The sequence below is a fragment of the Musca domestica genome, unplaced genomic scaffold (assembly GCF_030504385.1).
Source record: "Musca domestica strain aabys unplaced genomic scaffold, Musca_domestica.polishedcontigs.V.1.1 17, whole genome shotgun sequence".
NCBI lineage: Eukaryota > Metazoa > Arthropoda > Insecta > Diptera > Muscidae > Musca > Musca domestica.
In genome coordinates, this window is record NW_026712230.1 from 7,091,016 (window position 1) to 7,110,652 (window position 19,637).

The window sequence follows — 19,637 nt, forward strand, 5'->3', positions numbered from 1 at the left end:
ATAGCTCCCATATATATTTTCGACCGATTTCGTTCATTTGATACCTCAAACACAATATGAATGTTCGATTCCAATGAAATTTGGAATGTGTGACGGGATTTAATCCGAAAATAAATTTGTCAAATTATATTGAAATCGGTTCAGATTTGGATATAGCTCCCAAATACATTTTCGGCCGATTTCATGTATTTGGTGGACCAAACACGACATGTATTTCCAATTGTAATGAAATTTAAAATAAGTAACGGAATTGGGAGACAAAATGAATTTTTCAAATTAAATTGAAATCGGTTCAGATTTGGATATAGCTCCCATATATATTTTCCGCCGATTTCACATATTTGATGCACAAAACACGATACGTATTTCCGATGCCAACGAAATTCGGCATGAGTGGCTAAATTTGGTACAAAAATAAATTTGACAAATTACATTCAAATACGCTCAGATGTGATTATAGCTCCCATATAGATACTCAGCCGATTTCACATATTTGATGCACCCAAAGCGAGAGAGACAAAATCTGGCACCAGCAAAAATTGCCAAATTATATTGAAATCAGTTGAGGTTTGGATATAGCTAACATATATATTTCGGCCGATTTCATACATATTATGCACCAAACACGATATATATGACCGATTCCAAAGAAATTCAGAATGTGTGGCGGAATTTGGTTATAATAATAAATGTGATAAATTAATTGGAAATTAGTTAAGATTTGGATATAGTTCCCATATATATATTCTTGGCCGATTTCACATATTTGACTCACCAATTTCAATGAAATATGAAAGGTTTGGCGGAGTTTGGTGTCAAAGTAATTTTTTTTTAATTATATTTAAATCGGATCAGATTGGGATATGATTTTAATAAGAACCATTGACACACAACGCCTTAGGCTAACACTAAAAAACCACACAACAATTTATTTGAAATACGCTTATTACGGCGTAGTAAGTTGCTATCTCGAATTCACTAATTGCAATAGAAATGCCACTCTACTTAAAAAAAATTGCAGTTTCCTGCACGCTTGGTATTTGCTATGAAATAAATAAATCCAAAGGACAAACCCTTCGTGTATGCATGTCATATTACTGCTTTTGTAATGATTTTGTTTATTAACGCATTAAATTAGTGCAATATTTTTTTTTTTTTAATTTTTAAATTTGTTTTTCTTTATCCAACATGTATTCGTAAATAAAATTTTGAATGGATATAAAATCAAACGGGGTAGCGAAGCGCACCGGGTTCAGCTAGTTACTCATAAACAAGGGGCGTGAGATATGCGTAGATGAGTTTCGTTAGCTTAGGTACAAAGTGGATTCAGAGAATGAATCTATACTGAATATAAATGCATGCATTTACATATTTAATATCTCTGAGAGATACATACATTTTAAGCATAACGTCTTATCCAGATAGCTACCGTAATGTGTGTGATTCCTTCGGTCAAGCTTATAAGATGGCTTTGATAACAAATGATTTTTTTTTTTTGATACAAACTGATGCGTAACAAGTGTCCGAGGAATCACAACTGTTCCGTACAATTTTCGTATAAGTTGATCACAAATCTGCTTGGTCCATCTACAACTTGTAGAAATACGGTGTTTTTATAGCTTTTGAGTAATTTATTTATCTATATCTATAAAAGAGGAAAATGTTTGTATGTTTGTTTGTTTGTTTGTTTGTAATTTATGGACTCGAAAACCGCTGAATAGATTTTCCTGAAAATTTCCATATATACTGCAACATCGCCTGAAAGTAACATAGGCTATATACATTTTTTAATTTCCACTTGGAACTGGAGATATAGCATCAGAATCGGAGGTACCTCCCAAAAATTTAGATTTTATATGCACATATCTATTGATTGGTTGAAGATACAGTTTGGAATACGTAACGGAATTTGGAACAAAAATAAGTTTGCCAAATTATATTGTAATCGGTTCAGATTTGGATATAGCTCCCATATATATTTTCGACCGATTTCGTTCATCTGATGCCTAAAACACAATATGAATGTTCGATTCCAATGAAATTTGGAATGTGTGACGGGATTTAATCCGAAAATAAATTTGTCAAATTATATTGAAATCGGTTCAGATTTGGATATAGCTCCCATATATATATTCGGCCGATTTCAAGCGTTTGATGCACCAAACACGCTATGCATCCCCAATTTCAATGAAATTTGAAACGTGTGATAGATTTTATCTAAAAAATTGATTTCCCAAATTATATTGAAATCGGTTCAGATTTAGATATAGCTCCCATATACATTTTCGGCCGATTTCATGTATTTGGTGGACCAAACACGACATGTATTTCCAATTGTAATGAAATTTAAAATAAGTAACGGAATTGGGAGCCAAAATGAATTTGTCAAACTAAATTGAAATCGGTTCAGATTTGGATATAGCTCCCATATATATATATTCGACCGATTTCATGTATTTGATGCACCAAACACGCTATGTATCTCTAATTTCAATGAAATTTGGAATGTGTAGCGGAAATTAAAACAAATATACATTTGTCAAATTATATTAAAATCGGTTCAGATTTGGATATAGCTCTCATATATATTTTCGACCGATTTCATGTATTTTATGCACCATACACGATATGTATGTTCGATTCCAAAGAAATTTGGAATATGTAACGGGATTTTGATTAGAAAATAAATTAGTCAAATTATATTAAAATCGGTTCAGATTTGGATATAGCTCTCATATATATTCCGTCGATTTCACATATTTGATTTGGTACAAAAATAAATTTGACAAATTATATTCAAATACGCTCAGATGTGATTATAGCTCCCATATATATACTCAGCCGATTTCACATATTTTATGCACCAAACACGATATATATGACCGATTCCAATGAAATTCAGAATGTGTGGCGGAATTTGGTTATAATAATAAATGTGATAAATTAATTGGAAATTAGTTAAGATCTGGATATAGCTCCCATATATATATATTCTCGGCCGATTTCACATATTTGACGCACCAATTTCAATGAAATATGAAAGGTGTGGCGAAGTTTGGTGTAAAAGTATTTTTTTTATAATTATATTTAAATCGGATCAGAATGGGATATGATTTTAATAAGAACCATTGACCCACAACGCCTTAGGCTAACACTAAAAAACAACACAACAAAATTATTTGAAATACGCTTATTACGGCGAAGTATGTTGCTATCTCGAATTCACTAATTGCAATAGAAATGCCACTCTACTTAAAAAAATTGCAGTTTTTTGCACGCTTGGTATTTGCTATGAAATAAATAAATCCAAAGGACAAACCCTTCGTGTATGCATGTCATGTTACTGCTTTTGTAATGATTTTGTTTATTAACGCATTAAATTAGTGCAATATTTTTTTTTTTTAATTTTTAAATTTGTTTTTCTTTATCCAACATATATTCATAAATAAAATTTTGAATGCATATAAAATCAAAAGGGGTAGCGAAGCGCACCGGGTTCAGCTAGTTACTCATAAACAAGGGGCGTGAGATATGCGTAGATGAGTTTCGTTAGCTTAGGTACAAAGTGGATTCAGAGAATGAATCTATACTGAATATAAATGCATGCATTTACATATTTAATATCTCTGAGAGATACATACATTTTAAGCATAACGTCTTATCCAGATAGCTACCGTAATGTGTGTGATTCCTTCGGTCAAGCTTATAAGATGGCTTTGATAACAAATGATTTTTTTTTTTTTGATACAAACTGATGCGTAACAAGTGTCCGAGGAATCACAACTGTTCCGTACAATTTTCGTATAAGTTGATCACAAATCTGCTTGGTCCATCTACAACTTGTAGAAATACGGTGTTTTTATAGCTTTTGAGTAATTTATTTATCTATATCTATAAAAGAGGAAAATGTTTGTATGTTTGTTTGTTTGTTTGTTTGTAATTTATGGACTCGAAAACCGCTGAATAGATTTTCCTGAAAATTTCCATATATACTGCAACATCGCCTGAAAGTAACATAGGCTATATACATTTTTGAATTTCCACTTGCAACTGGAGATATAGCATCAGAATCGGAGGTACCTCCCAAAAATTTAGATTTTATATGCACATATCTATTGATTGGTTGAAGATACAGTCTCCAAATTTGGAATACGTAACGGAATTTGGAACAAAAATAAGTTTGCTAAATTATATTGTAATCGGTTCAGATTTGGATATAGCTCCCATATATATTTTCGACCGATTTCGTTCATTTGATGCCTCAAACACAATATGAATGTTCGATTCCAATGAAATTTGGAATGTGTGACGGGATTTAATCCGAAAATAAATTTGTCAAATTATATTGAAATCGGTTCAGATTTGGATATAGCTCCCATATATATTTTCGGCCGATTTCAAGCATTTGATGCACCAAACACGCTATGTATCCCCAATTTCAATGAAATTTGAAACGTGCGATAGATTTTATCTAAAAAATTGATTTCCCAAATTATATTGAAATCGGTTCAGATTTGGATATAGCTCCCATATACATTTTCGGCCGATTTCATGTATTTGGTGGACCAAACACGACATGTATTTCCAATTGTAATGAAATTTAAAATAAGTAACGGAATTGGGAGCCAAAATGAATTTTTCGAATTAAATTGAAATCGGTTCAGATTTGGATATAGCTCTCATATATATTTTCGACCGATTTGATGTATTTTATGCAACATACACGATATGTATGTTCGATTCCAAGGAAATTTGGAAAATGTAACGGGATTTTGATTAGAATATAAATTAGTCAAATTATATTAAAATCGGTTCAGATTTGGATATAGCTCCCATATATATTTTCCGCCGATTTCACATATTTGATGCACAAAACACGATACGTATTTCCGATGCCAACGAAATTCGGCATGAGTGGCTAAATTTGGTACAAAAATAAATTTGACAAATTACATTCAAATACGCTCAGATGTGATTATAGCTCCCATATAGATACTCAGCCGATTTCACATATTTGATGCACCCAAAGCGAGAGAGACAAAATCTGGCACCAGCAAAAATTGCCAAATTATATTGAAATCAGTTGAGGTTTGGATATAGCTAACATATATATTTCGGCCGATTTCATACATATTATGCACCAAACACGATATATATGACCGATTCCAAAGAAATTCAGAATGTGTGGCGGAATTTGGTTATAATAATAAATGTGATAAATTAATTGGAAATTAGTTAAGATTTGGATATAGTTCCCATATATATATTCTTGGCCGATTTCACATATTTGACTCACCAATTTCAATGAAATATGAAAGGTTTGGCGGAGTTTGGTGTAAAAGTAATTTTTTTTTAATTATATTTAAATCGGATCAGATTGGGATATGATTTTAATAAGAACCATTGACACACAACGCCTTAGGCTAACACTAAAAAACCACACAACAATTTATTTGAAATACGCTTATTACGGCGTAGTAAGTTGCTATCTCGAATTCACTAATTGCAATAGAAATGCCACTCTACTTAAAAAAATTGCAGTTTCCTGCACGCTTGGTATTTGCTATGAAATAAATAAATCCAAAGGACAAACCCTTCGTGTATGCATGTCATGTTACTGCTTTTGTAATGATTTTGTTTATTAACGCATTAAATTAGTGCAATATTTTTTTTTTTAATTTTTAAATTTGTTTTTCTTTATCCAACATATATTCGTAAATAAAATTTTGAATGCATATAAAATCAATCAATCAATCATCATATATATATATATATATATATATATATATATATATATATATATATATATATATATATATATATATATATATATATATATATATATATATATATATATATATATATATATATATATATATATATATATATATATATATATATATATATATATATATATATATATATATATATATATATATATATATATATATATATATATATATATATATATATACTAGGTGAACCCGGTGCGCTTCGCTACCCCGTTTGATTTTATATGCATATATATTTGTTTATATATATATATTTGTTTGTATTAAATCGTACATTTCATTCGGATCTACCGTATCAATTAGTACCTTCAGGAAATAAAAATTGAAAACTAACAACATTACTTTCGTTTCAAGAGTACTTTGTTTCAAGTTGTGGCAAATAACTATTTCAAATCTTAAATTATTAGAATTAATATAATACGATATCTTCGTTGAACTAGAAGAACACCGTCTAAATTTTCAGAAACAAAAGGATTTTGCATTTCTGTCGTGTCAAAGCTCCATACTATTCTTACAACGAAATATTTGTAAAATAAATAAAAAATATTTCATTGTTTAATTCTTTAAAAAATTCCAAGAAATGCTATTCAATACAATTGTACTAACATAAATCATAACCAAATAAAATGACGATCATCTGACAGTATTTGCAAAATTTATACAAACACATGAAGCTACACAAAAGTCACAAAAAAAGCTACACAAAAGATACAAAAAAAATACCCGGCTATTCAATTTCTTTTTGCTCTTTCTTTCCTTTTTCACCGTCCTCCTGTTTTTAAATACCAATTCCAATGCATTTTGCCTTTTGATATGTTAATTTATGTCAATCGTTAATAACACATTTCGTTAATAATGATTATTGGATCTTTTGTCTAAACGAATTAATTTATTATTTAATGACAAACAGATACAACATACAAATATAGGTATAACTCAGAAACATACAACGACTTTATTTTACACTAAATAAATACAATATATATCATCGACATTACGGTTTTAGGCCCTAGGTATCTTTGGACCAAATCCGTCTCAGCACATTAGGAGTCAATTTAGCAATGTCCGTCCGTCCTTCTGTCTGGCTGGTACGCACGATAACTCTTGAAGGGAGTATCCAATTTGATCCAAACTTGATAATATTACTTTCAAACTTAGATCGAGTTCGGAGAGGGGAAATATCGGTCCACTCCTTCTGGTACCTCCCCTACAAAAATTCAACATTTTGAAAAAACAAACAAAAATAATAACAATTTACTGCACAAAAAGAGAAAGAATTATCCGATTTACAAATCCTAATATTTGCATCAGTGCTAGGTCAGGTCCAGTACCTCCCACACAATGGGTCAAAACACACATCATAATAATTTTATTAACTCTGGTGTAAGGATGAAATATATCGGTCGACTCCTTCTGACACCTCCCCCACAAAGGGTCAACATTTTATATATTCACGAAGCTCAAGAAACACGAAATTACAATCCGATTCCATTCAGACTTGGTACATCACAATATTTTTATTAACACAAGGTATGTTGTAAAGATGGTAGAGATAGGACTATTCCTCCTGGTACCTGCCCTACAAAGGGTCAAAGTTTAGAATTACAAAAGCGATTATAACATCCGAAATAAGCATCAGGAACTCGAGGTCTGGTGTAAGTATGGAATATATCGGTTCTCTCCTTCTGGTACCTCCCCCACGAAGGGTCAAAATTTTGAATATTCATGAAGCTCTTAAAATGGGAAATTAACATGCGATTCCTTTCCGACTTGGTACATCTCAATATTTCCCTCAACACAAGATCTGTTATAGAGATGATAGAGATCGCACCTTCCCCACACAGCGTTCAAGATTTTGAAAAACAAAACGCTAAAAGAAAACTCTCTTCAAATTTCACAGATCCAATTATGTCTGCTAACGCAGGATCTGTTGCCAAGATGATATATATCTGGAAACCCTTTTTACCTTTTTAGAACTTGCTTTATCTAAATATTTCTCTTAGCCAGAAATCTGATATAAATATGTAATTTAGCGAAATTTATGAAGTCACATAAAATTGGATATTAATGTTCGATTTCCTTCAAATTTTATCCATACCAATATTTTTATCTGTATTAGATGAAGTATGAAAATGGAATACTTCGGTTAACAGATATTGGGGATCTGTTAAATCGCGCATATTTCCATAAAAAAGAAAAATTTCCAAGCATACTAAAACATTGCCTGAAAGTAACATAGGCTGTATACATTTTTGAAAATCCACTTGGAACTGGAGATGTAGCATCAACATCAGAGGTATCTCCCAAAAATTTTGATTTTATATGCACATATCTATTTATCGATTACAGATGCAGTCACTAAATTTGGGATGCGTAACGGAAAATTGCCAAATTATATTGAAATTGGTTCACATTTGTATGTAGCTCCTACATACATTTTCGGTCGATTACAGGTATTTGATGCACCAAACACGATATGTATGTTCTATTTTAATGAAATTTGGAATGAGAGATGTGATTTGGTCAGAAAATAAATTTGCCAATAAATTTGGTATACCGAGCTATTTGTTTGTTTATGCATTAAAGTATTACAATAGTAACGTTTTTAATTTGTGTCATTTTTTAAAACAAACAAATGTTCGTATATTAAGTTTTGAATGCATATATAAATCAAAAGGGGTAGTGAAGCGCCGATGTTCAGCTAGTCTCATATAAAGTATAGGAAGTTGTCGATATAGTCCAAATCTGCCACGTTGTAATATTTATATCAGTCTTAGCTCAGATGTTTTATTTGTTTAAATTCATAAAAGTTGCTGCCAAAGACATATGATATGAGAAGATGGGACATTACAGTGTTACCTTTCTTCAATAGATGGCGTTGGTTGTGGGAAAATATGTTAGTGACGATATCGTGACATAGCATTATGTTATTCTTTAACAGAGCAGACACATTTTAAGGGTTGTTGTTGGTTTTTATCGATTCAATGTACAAGGAAATGCTCTGGAATAGATTTTTGAGAGCATGTCTATCATACCTGATATTTTTTTTATTTTTTGCGTATTTCCGCCATTTTTCGGCGATATCGGAATAACATATTTTTCTAAAATTTCCAATGCATATATGTTATGTCGCCTGCCATCTACTACCTGATATAAAAATTAAAGTCTATATGCATTTTGTCCAGTCTTTATAGTTTTATGTTTATGCAAAGACATATGTTTTGTCATGACGAGCTCCACCTATTGATATTGGGCAAATAGGAAGTTGATAAACAACGTGCATACTTTTAGGCTCCCAAAATACAAAGTACAATATAACGTAGAAAATTAGATTAAAATTGAATTTATATCTAATCCCGTTATATAAAACAATGCAACGCGTGTTTCACACATACATTATACGTATGTACACATGTATACACCCGTGCATATAATGTCTACCTTAATCACCGTAGGGAATCTATTTAGCAAAAAAAGATAGCGTTAGAGATCTAATCTCATTAAAAAAGTGTCTTTAAACGTTCAGACAAATAACAAACGTTTCACATGATTTGTGCTGTGAATCCCCAAAACTTGGGAAAAAGTAAAAAACAATTCAAACCACAAAACAAGGCACCAACCAACCAACCACTTCTCCCGATATGAAAGTGAAGAAGAAGAAATGACAAAATAGAAAACGTTTTGCTGTAGCGGTATTTGAAACCAGTTTACGTTTTATGTTGTTATCCGTCTATTGTTTGTTTTTTTTTTGCGTTCCCATCAATATTCGTTTTAGCCGATAATTGAGTTGACCACAAAAGCCAACAAATAAAACGCTGGCCGGTATTATTCATTCGCCATCGAATCAGGTTCAGCACATGACCGTCTTTATTGTTTACCAAAAAGCGCGGAGAATTAGTGGATAATTGTTGTATTTTATTTTTTTTTATTTTTTGTTTATTCGGTATCCAGTTTTAAGTTATTTGGTTATTTTGTTATTGTGTCAAATTATTAATTGGGAAAGGTTAAATTTCTCCAGAACGTAAATTTTTGAATCGAATGAAAGAACACAAGCCAAATACTTCAAAATTTCCAATTGAGAAAGTTCGTGAAAAGGACTGCGAAATTTGAATATGAATATACGTCAATTTGGAATTTAAAGATTCGAATTCAATCTGGAACGGGCACAAAATCAGAATGAAACTCAGACAAGTTGTATAATTTGACAAAATATCTAAAATTCAATAATTACATCTTATTTTTGATATGAAGCCCAAGTAGTAGTTCCGGTCCCAGGGGTTGGATTCTTGTTCTATAAAATAGGTGAACTGGAAACTTTTATAAAGAAAAGAAATTGTTTATTAATATTAATTAAAGCAGATATACACAACACTTGAATTGTGTAACCTTGGTATGTTTACAATTTCTTGTAATCTACCAAGAATATTTATTTTTGCTTTCTATTTATACATTTTTGAATTCATTAAAACTAGCATTTAAAGTTAACTAAGCAATAAATTACTTCAGCCAATAACCCATGCAATGTGAAACCAATCGAGGTGTTTCTTTATTTAGGCTATTGGCCTGCATAAGGCAAACAATAATTATATAGGTCAGTTATATGCTGACATAGAATAAAATAATAATAAAAACAAAATTAAAAAATGTGTTAGTAAAATATGTTCTTTTGAACATTCTCCCCCACGTTGAACGAGGAACGTTCAAGAAACTGTCTGGTCAATGACGTATGATGATGAGACTGACTGCCGAGGGGTAGGTGTTGGGTTCATGTTATTGTTGGAAGTTCTGTGGTGGCGAAACTTGACGATGACGTATATGGCTACTCCAATTCCAATGCAAAGAGCTAGATAGCTGATGGTATGATGGTGAATGGCCGTCGATTTCATTAATTGTGGAAGGCGTCCGATTTCAATAGTTTTTAGCTGTTGGTGTAAGGTGACGAGTTCAGCAGCATGTGTTTCATAGGTGCTGTTTAATGTTTTGTTGAGCAAGACAAGCTTACTGCTTGAGATTATGGAATCCAGTGGCTTAAGTCTCAGATATGATGTGTGCACTGTTGTTTTGTTTTCGTAGTGACCGTATATTGTAAATGTGTTGTCTTTGAAAATGCAGCCTGGCCCAATTTCTAAAGTTCCAGCTCCTTGCACCTCCAGGTGTGTCATTTTTGTACCACAAACAAAGGACAATTCTGTTAAATTGGCTAGAGTAAACATCCATTTATTCTTTTGTTCCATTTGTCTCCAAGTTTGGTGGTGCATGGTCGATTGCAAGTCGCACGCTTCTGACGATTTGTTCAATAAGAAAATCACCTCGCATAAATGTGATCGATCGCCTTTGCTAAATTTCGCTTGGTTGTCGCAAATAAAAACGTCATTTGTGGTATGTATGCAGCTGTTCATTTCTTCTGCGGTTAGCGATATGAACTCATCCCGATGGACGTTAGCTGCCAATAATGTTGATTTCAAAGCTATTGAAATAAATCGACCGGATCGTAGCATAGGTACGGGGATCATTTTGAATAAATCATACTGCTGGAGATCCACTAATGGAAGGCGAATCTCGAATATGATATGGTTCTTAATAACCCTTCCCTTACTCTTCATTAATTTGAAGAAATCCGAAACATTATCTTCGCGAACGGGTAGAGCACGAGATGGAGGAATGTGAGCCTTGATGGTTTGGAGCTCTTGTAGCAATTGATGTGGCGTAAGTAGCAACGGACTTATCCGACCATGATGAGCATCCGTTAAAACGTCGATTAAGTTATCTTCTATATGTTTCAACCTTGATGAAAGTAGCATGAGCTGTGAAGTGAGAAACATAATTGATTGTGTTGTCTTTACAACATCTTCTTCTTTCTTCACCTTATTTGCCAAAAGGTTCAATTCCACTTGCATGTTGCCGAAGTTCCTTTGGCTCGTATCTTCGTCCTTTCTAATTATGTTGATTGTTGAATCAATAATAGATGTCTGATTTTTTAGAAGATCCAACAAATGTTGCTTGTCTTCATTTGCCTTCTCAATTGTCACAGTCATTTGCTCCGCATATTCCGAATCCAAGACACCAAATAACGAGTGTGCGAGGTTCCCGACTATGTTTAGAGCTCCTCTCCTGATGCGCCTGGGGAATATGTTCAGTGTATTTGATTCCAACTGCTTTTGTACTTGAATAAGATTTTCTGAAAGTATCTCACAGCTTCTGTTCTCAACTGCTATCTTACACAACTTCTGAAGGGTTCCTATCCCGGTAGAAAAGCCATCCATATCTGCCCAAAATGGGGAAAGATCATAATAAGTGATCAGTTTCCACTCTGCTGTTACTACTTTTGTGATTCCAATTCCTTCAAAATAGATGCCGGGCTTATTCTCAAACTTGTGTATGTTGAACGAATGACACAAGCATAGAGGTAAAAATAGTAAAGCCACAAGCATCATCGATACTAGCATGCTGCTTGACGTCTTCAATCGCTTTGGAGATGGCTCTTCACTCCTACTCTTGGTCTCTATAGGCGGAAGAGGTTCCTTTTCCTTTTTCCATAAAGGAGCTAATCTGGTTATAGCTCTTTTAATTTCGCCGTTTTGTGTCTTTACGTCGACTACACGAACGGCTCCATCGTTGCCCTTATATGTTCGGGTTATTCTGCCTAGCGGCCACTGCATTACAGGCATGTTATCTTCCTTAATAATGACCAATTGACCAGGTTCCACGTTTGGAGATGGTGTACTCCATTTCCTTCTTTCTTGCAGAGTATTTAAGTACTCCGTGGACCAACGTTTCCAGAACTCATGTCTAATTTGAGATACGACCTTCCATCTGCTTGTCAATGATGTTGACCATTGGTTCGCTGATGGGTCAACCTGTGCCGTTAACGGTTCTCCCACAAGAAAATGACCAGGTGTTAATGCAGCTAGATCATTTGGATCGTCAGAAATAGGAGTCAACGGTCTGGAATTCAGGATTGCTTCTATTTCAATAACAACTGTTTCCAACTCTTCGTGGGTTAATGATGCACTATTAGTGGTGCGAAGCAACAGTTGCTTGGCTGACTTCACCGCGGCTTCCCATAAGCCACCAAAATGTGGTGCTCTTGGGGGAATAAACTGGAAATCGATCCCTTCTCTTGAACACGTCTCCGCTATTATTTTTTTGCCTTTCTCCCCAAAGACAGCCTTATTGAATTCATCGAGCTGATTTTTAGCACCTACAAAGTTAGTCGCGTTGTCTGAATATAGGGTTTGACATTTTCCTCGCCGAGAGATAAATCTCTTCAATGCTCCAATGAATGCTTCCGTTGTTAGGTCTGTAACTACTTCCAAATGTACAGCCTTTGTTGCGAAGCAGACAAAGACAGCGATGTAAACCTTGTGTGGTCTCTTGCCTCGTATTTTGTAGTGGACCCATAACGGTCCGCAATAGTCAACGCCGGAGACAATAAACGGCCTTGCTGGTGTGACTCTGCTCGGTGGGAGATTTCCCATGATTTGGTTGTATAACTTTGGCTTCGCCCGGGTGCACCTTACGCAATTTGCACAGTGTTGCGAGCCATAGCCTTCCCCTTGATTATCCAATATTTTTGTCTTGATGTTGCCAGTAATAGTTGTGAGCCACAGTGGCTATTCTCTAAATGGATCATGCTAAGAATGAGTTTCACAATTGGATCGTTGTATGGTAACATCGGGTGTTTTGTGTCGTATGCTAAGGTTGCCTCTTCCAACCTGCCACCGACTCTAAGTATTCCTCTGTCATCAAGAAACGGAGTTAAACTATGTATGGAGCTTGATTTGTCCAATGCTCCATGTTTCCTCAATTGCTGAATTTCTTTCGCAAAATCTGCCACCTGTACGGTCTTGACTATTAGTTGCATCGCCTGATTCAACTCCATAGGTGTCAATACATCTGTCGAACTTCCATGCTTGCGTCCCTTTATCCTTTCTGAAAATCGCAGGACATAACCGACAATACGTTGTAATCGTCTAAATGAACCCTTGTGGTTGATTCCATAGATCATATCCTGTAACCCACTCTGTGAGGCAATTGCTGATACTGTAGATTTTGTCTTGAATTCAAGATCGGATTGATTTTCTCTATTCTTTGAGAAGGGCCCCGGCCAGAGAGATTCATTTCCATGTAGATACGTGGGTCCATAAAACCACATCAGACATCCCGACAGACGATCTGGTTTCATACCTCTGGATATATAATCGGCAGGATTATCCTTCGTCCCCACATGTCGCCATTGAGTGTTTATCGATCTGCCTTGTATATTTTTTACTTTGTTGGCAACGAACGTCTTTAGAGCTGATGGTTCTGAATTGATCCAGTACAATGTAATCTCTGAGTCTGACCAATAAATAGTCCTTAGATCTTCGTAACCCAATTCGGCTTTGACCTTAGCAGTAAGTTTTGTTCCCAATTCAGCGGCACAAAGCTCTAACCGTGGCAGCGTGATCTCCTTTATTGGTGCTATTTTTGATTTTGAACAAAGAAGTCTGACTATATGCCTGCCGTCTGGCAGCATAGCTCGAAGATACACCACAGCACCATATGCCTTTTCTGACGCGTCCACGAAAGTATGTATCTCAATTTTTGTTGGTTTCTCTCCATCAAACATGTGTCTGGGTAACCTGAAATCATTTAACATCTTCAGACCTTCTCGGAACGATAGCAAATATGCTGCCCTTTCTGCTGGCAGTTCCTCGTCCCAGCCAAGTTTATTCTTCCACAGTTGCTGAATAAAGATCTTAGCTGCTGACACCACAGGACCCGCAATTCCTAAGGGGTCAAACAATCTTGCCAAATCAGATGTGACCTTCCGCTTGGTGACCTTGGTGCATTCGTTCACATCACTCTTCAAACAAAATCGGTCTGCTTGAGGAATCCATGTTAATCCCAAAACCTTGGTTGATGATTTGTCAAAATTGAGATCTACTTCTCTATCTTCTGGAGGAATTCCATGCAGCAGTTTTAAGTGGTTAGCACACCATTTTCGTAGTCTAAATCCAGCTTCCAGTAGTAACATATTAACTTGTTTCTGCATCTCAATTGCCGTTGTTAAACTGTCAGACCCGCACATGCAATCGTCAACGTAAAAATTCTTTTGCAATACCATCGCCCCCAATGGATATCTTTGTATGTTCGTATCTGCTAGCCTTTTCAGACATCTTGTAGCAAGATATGGGGCACACGTCGTACCATATGTTAACGTATTCAACATGTAATGTTCGAGTTCCTTGTCTGGAGTGTTTCTCCATACGATTAGTTGATATTTGCGATCTCTTTTGTCGACTAGCACTTGTCTGTACATCTTTTCAATGTCTGTTGTAAACACAAATCTCGGCAGTCTAAACCGCAACAGCATTCCAAACAGATCTCCTTGAACCCTGGGACCTGAATGCAAAATATCATTGAGTGACCATCCAGATGATGACTTGCAAGACGCATCGAACACAACCCTCAGTTTTGTTGTGCTGCTATTTGGGCGTAGGACACAATGATGCGGGATATAGTAATGATTACCACGCACCTCTCTTGATTGTATTTTCGTCATATGTCCCAGATCCTCATACTCCTTCATAAATTTAGCATACTGCTCGTGAAGACTTGCATCCTTAGATAAGCGACGTTCCAACGCAAAGAATCTTGATGCTGCAATATTCAAGGATTCAGAAATTTTCTCAGGGCCGTCTGCAAACGGTAATCGCACCACAAACCGACCATTCTCATTCACTGTTGTATTTTGGTTGAAGTGATTTTCACACTGTTCCTCTGCTATTGTCAACTTCTGGTCTTCACAAACATCGTCTTGTTCCCAGAACATCTTTAATAAATCTTCTAAAGCATGTTCATCTTCTCCGAAAACGGCGCATGTCACAGTTTCTGATTCAGCCTGAACTCTTCCACTAGCAATCCATCCTAGTTTTGAGTTCTTCAATATAGGAAGCTCTTTGGACATTCGAAGTTCTTGTGAGAGAATCAGGTTGAAGTAGAACTCTGCTCCAAGTAGTACGTCAATCCTGGTCGTTTGATAAAAATAGGGATCTGCTAGTTTTATGTTTTCTGGAATAGGCCATGATGTGATGTCGATCTCAGTGCTTGGTTGGGGTGGCACTATATTTGGTAACACAAAGGCTTCTAGGCGTGTTCTGAATTTGCTGGTGAGTGACTTAAGCTCCACGTTGACCCTGTGGTTTGCGGTTCTTGATCTACCTCCAACACCTTCGATACAGAGAGATGTTTGAATGGGTTCGATACCCAACCTCTGCACTAGTCGCTCTGACACCAGATTAATTTGTGAACCGGAATCCAGAATCGCCTTAAACTCATAGCTTCTTCCATTATTTGCCTTGATCGCAACACGTGCGGTTGCAAGAAGTACGTATGATTGGGATCTATTCGCCGATGCTACTGTTGGCGGCTGTTGAACCGACAAATCTGCTGACTTGTTCTCTACTTGTGGCCTCGTTGAAAAATGCAAAAGTGTATTGTGTTTTTGTTGACACTTCCTGCACTTCCCACTTGTACACGTTTTTGCCTGATGGTCATCCTTGAAGCAATTTAGACACATCTTGTGTCTAGCAACCCATTTCTGTCTTTCGGGCACTGTCATTGCCAAGAACTGTTTGCAGTAATATAGGGGGTGGTCACCTTTGCACATGTGACATCTACGGATCGTGGTGGAAGCAGTCGTCGCTGACGGTTTGCTCTTCTGAATCCCATTGACAGCTTCTAATGATTCGAAACGACTCCTCAAACATTTCATGAAATGATCCATCGTTTGGAGTTCTTTCGAATCTACAATCGACTGCTCATACAACACATGAGTAGTCTTGTCCATCCTCTTTGTTAGGATGTGGATTAAGAGTGGATCCCATTCCTTTGGCCTTACTCCAAGACCCTCCAATGCCAATAACGATTCATGAAGACTATCATGAAAGTCCTTCACTGATCTGCTATCGCCAGACATGTTGGGCAGGTTTAGCATTCTCTCAAGTATAGTTGACACTTGAGCTCTCTTGTTATTGTACCTGTCTTGGAGTGTCTTCCAGGCAATGTCGTAATTCGCCTCGGTCAACTCGAGGTGCCTTATGAGTTTCTCGGCTTCCCCAGTCACGTTGGCCTTGAGATACCACATTTTTTGCACTTGTGGCAAGGCTTGCTCGTTGATCATTTTCCCAAAAATGTCAGCAAACGTCTGCCACTTCGAATAATCCCCATTAAATTGAGGGATTGTAATTTTTGGCAGATTAACTTGATTTGCCAAGTTTCCGCCTGATCTCTGCTGAGACGACGAATGATCGACCTGTGTTAGCGTCGATATTTTTTCTTTGAACTTTAACGTCTCTTCCTCTAAGAGAACGTAGGCTGATGCATCGTACCCCACCAACGTTGGGTCATCAAAGTCCTCGAACATTTTGAAGTGGATATCTTCCACGTGTGTCCACAGTTTTTCAATTGCAGCCACTGTCTGACAGGGAGCAGCTTGGCCTGAATTGCCCCTTATTAACGTTTGTATGGACTGCATTAGAGCCCTCTGACGTCTCACTAATGCAGTCACGCTGCTGGTTGCAGTAAACTGGCCTGATTGTTTTTGCACCCCCTCCCTTGTTGCGGGAAGCGGTTTCTGAGGCATTTGTTCTTTGCCCCTTTTGATGTCTGCCTCGATGTTGTCGATTGCAGCTCTGTACTCTTCACCAATGACTTGGTATTCGTTATTGGTGATATGGAGATGTGACTCTGCCGCAGGATCTGCACGAATTTTGTTTTCATTGCGATCGATCTCTGCCCAGAGTGCTTCCATTTCCTTGAGCTTTTTGCTGTAGAACTCCACCGTTCTTCTTTCCAATGGAGCCTTTTTTACGTTCGCAATTGCCTTCCTCAACTCGGCAATTGCTGCTTGTTGTTGCTCGATTACTGTAGCTAGATCCATACTGTATCCGCCTTACGGTGATTAGCTATCAGTTGATTCAGATTCTTGATGTAGGTACTGGCTTCTTCTCCAGATGTTTCTGGCTCTTAGATGGTGCTACTAGTTGTACGTAACTAGCTCCTTTCACAAATAAATATTTCAAATTCCTTACCACTGGTGGGGGGAAATTCGAAATTTATGAGTGAATCAAGTAATCCTTGTCAGGATCACGTCGGGGTCACCAAAAAATGTTTATTAATATTAATTAAAGCAGATATACACAACACTTGAATTGTGTAACCTTGGTATGTTTACAATTTCTTGTAATCTACCAAGAATATTTATTTTTGCTTTCTATTTATACATTTTTGAATTCATTAAAACTAGCATTTAAAGTTAACTAAGCAATAAATTACTTCAGCCAATAACCCATGCAATGTGAAACCAATCGAGGTGTTTCTTTATTTAGGCTATTGGCCTGCATAAGGCAAACAATAATTATATAGGTCAGTTATATGCTGACATAGAATAAAATAATAATAAAAACAAAATTAAAAAATGTGTTAGTAAAATATGTTCTTTTGAACAGAAATGTCAAATGAAAAATGTTATTAAGAAAATATTTTTCATTTCATATTTTCACAGAACAAAAATCCAGCCCCTAGGACTTGAACTATTACTTGGGTTTCATATCTAAAAATCACGCCACCATATTTGAAGAAAAAGAAAACAGTGAGGAAACCAATGCATATTATTTAAAATATTCTGAAACTTTTAGAGAGCCAAGAACACTCGGAATAGGCCTCTTGTGTACTGTAGGCTGACATATTTCGTTGGAATTTCTGCAAACTATATTACGCTTAAGGCAATCGACTGAACTTTAAATCAAAACTCAAACAGAGAGCGTAGGGGTGTGAAAGAAAAAGGGGCTTATAGACTAATATAGACTAAAATATGCTCTAATTTACACCGGCATCTACATTCCACGTGTACGAAGATACGTCATTTATTTAACGTATAAGCAATGGAATTGAAAATCTAAAAAACGCGTTTTATTGAAACCTGTCGGTATAAATACGTACTTACCATAAGTACGAATTTGTTTTAAAATTTACGACTTTGATTTCAATTTGGCGTCAGGACTTCGAAATTTTTGAAAAGTTTTTCCAAAAGTAAAGGATCGATAAGAACTGACATGACCAAGGGCTGAGGTATGTCATGATTTTCGGAACTTCATACTTAAGGAGTAGAACAAATAAAAACAACGACATTTTTTATACCCTCAACCATATGGTAAATTCGAGATATGAGAATCAAGGTTTGAAAGTAAGTTTGATGTATGAAGGTAGTTTTGGAAACGTGTACTATGTGTGCGAACTGTACTAAATGGTATAAAATTTGAAGCAGTTTGGTGCTTGAAATCTGAAATTTGGAGTTACGGTCGCTATTCATGTGTGGCCTGAGAAAAGTTCTAAATGGTACTACATTGGGTACTGAAGTAAAATTGGGGTGAAGGAGTAAAGTTGGTGAAATAATAGAACTGAAATTCTGAAATTTGATAATGATGTCACTATTGGTTTCTATTGTTTACATAAGGATTACATAAGACTTACTAAATAATATTACCATCATTATAAGGCTCCAAATTCGAGTTCTTTAATCGAAATACACATTTCTGATATTATCGAATCTATTTTTATACCCTACACAACCCTGTGGTACAGGGACCTATGTCTTTGTAAATGTGTACATAACATGCAGTAGGAAACAAGATAGACCATAGGTAATTTTGATGATCTTCATAAAATCACATTCTGAGTAGATATATGCGTGCCCGTCCGTCCATCTCTTCATCCACCCGTCGGTCCCTGTATTTTTTATTCAAACTACGAACTCTATTGAAATTGGTGATACGGCCAAAACGTGCCTTGTCGATATAT

At 35.7% G+C, this 19,637-nt stretch overlaps 2 protein-coding genes across 2 annotated transcripts; both read right to left on the reverse strand.

Annotated features, from left to right (window-relative positions):
• Positions 1-10,164: 10,164 nt before the first annotated feature.
• Positions 10,165-14,185, reverse strand: LOC131801607 (uncharacterized). The gene is made up of 2 exons (XM_059120425.1): positions 14,049-14,185; positions 10,165-11,791 (listed from the first exon to the last, which is right to left on the reverse strand). The coding sequence occupies exon 2, from the start codon at positions 11,687-11,689 to the stop codon at positions 10,493-10,495; it is 1,197 nt and encodes a 398-aa protein (XP_058976408.1). The 5' UTR covers positions 11,690-11,791; positions 14,049-14,185; the 3' UTR covers positions 10,165-10,492.
• Positions 13,309-17,718, reverse strand: LOC131801749 (uncharacterized). Its single transcript, XM_059120693.1, has one exon. The coding sequence runs from the start codon at positions 17,716-17,718 to the stop codon at positions 13,309-13,311; it is 4,410 nt and encodes a 1,469-aa protein (XP_058976676.1).
• Positions 17,719-19,637: the final 1,919 nt, after the last annotated feature.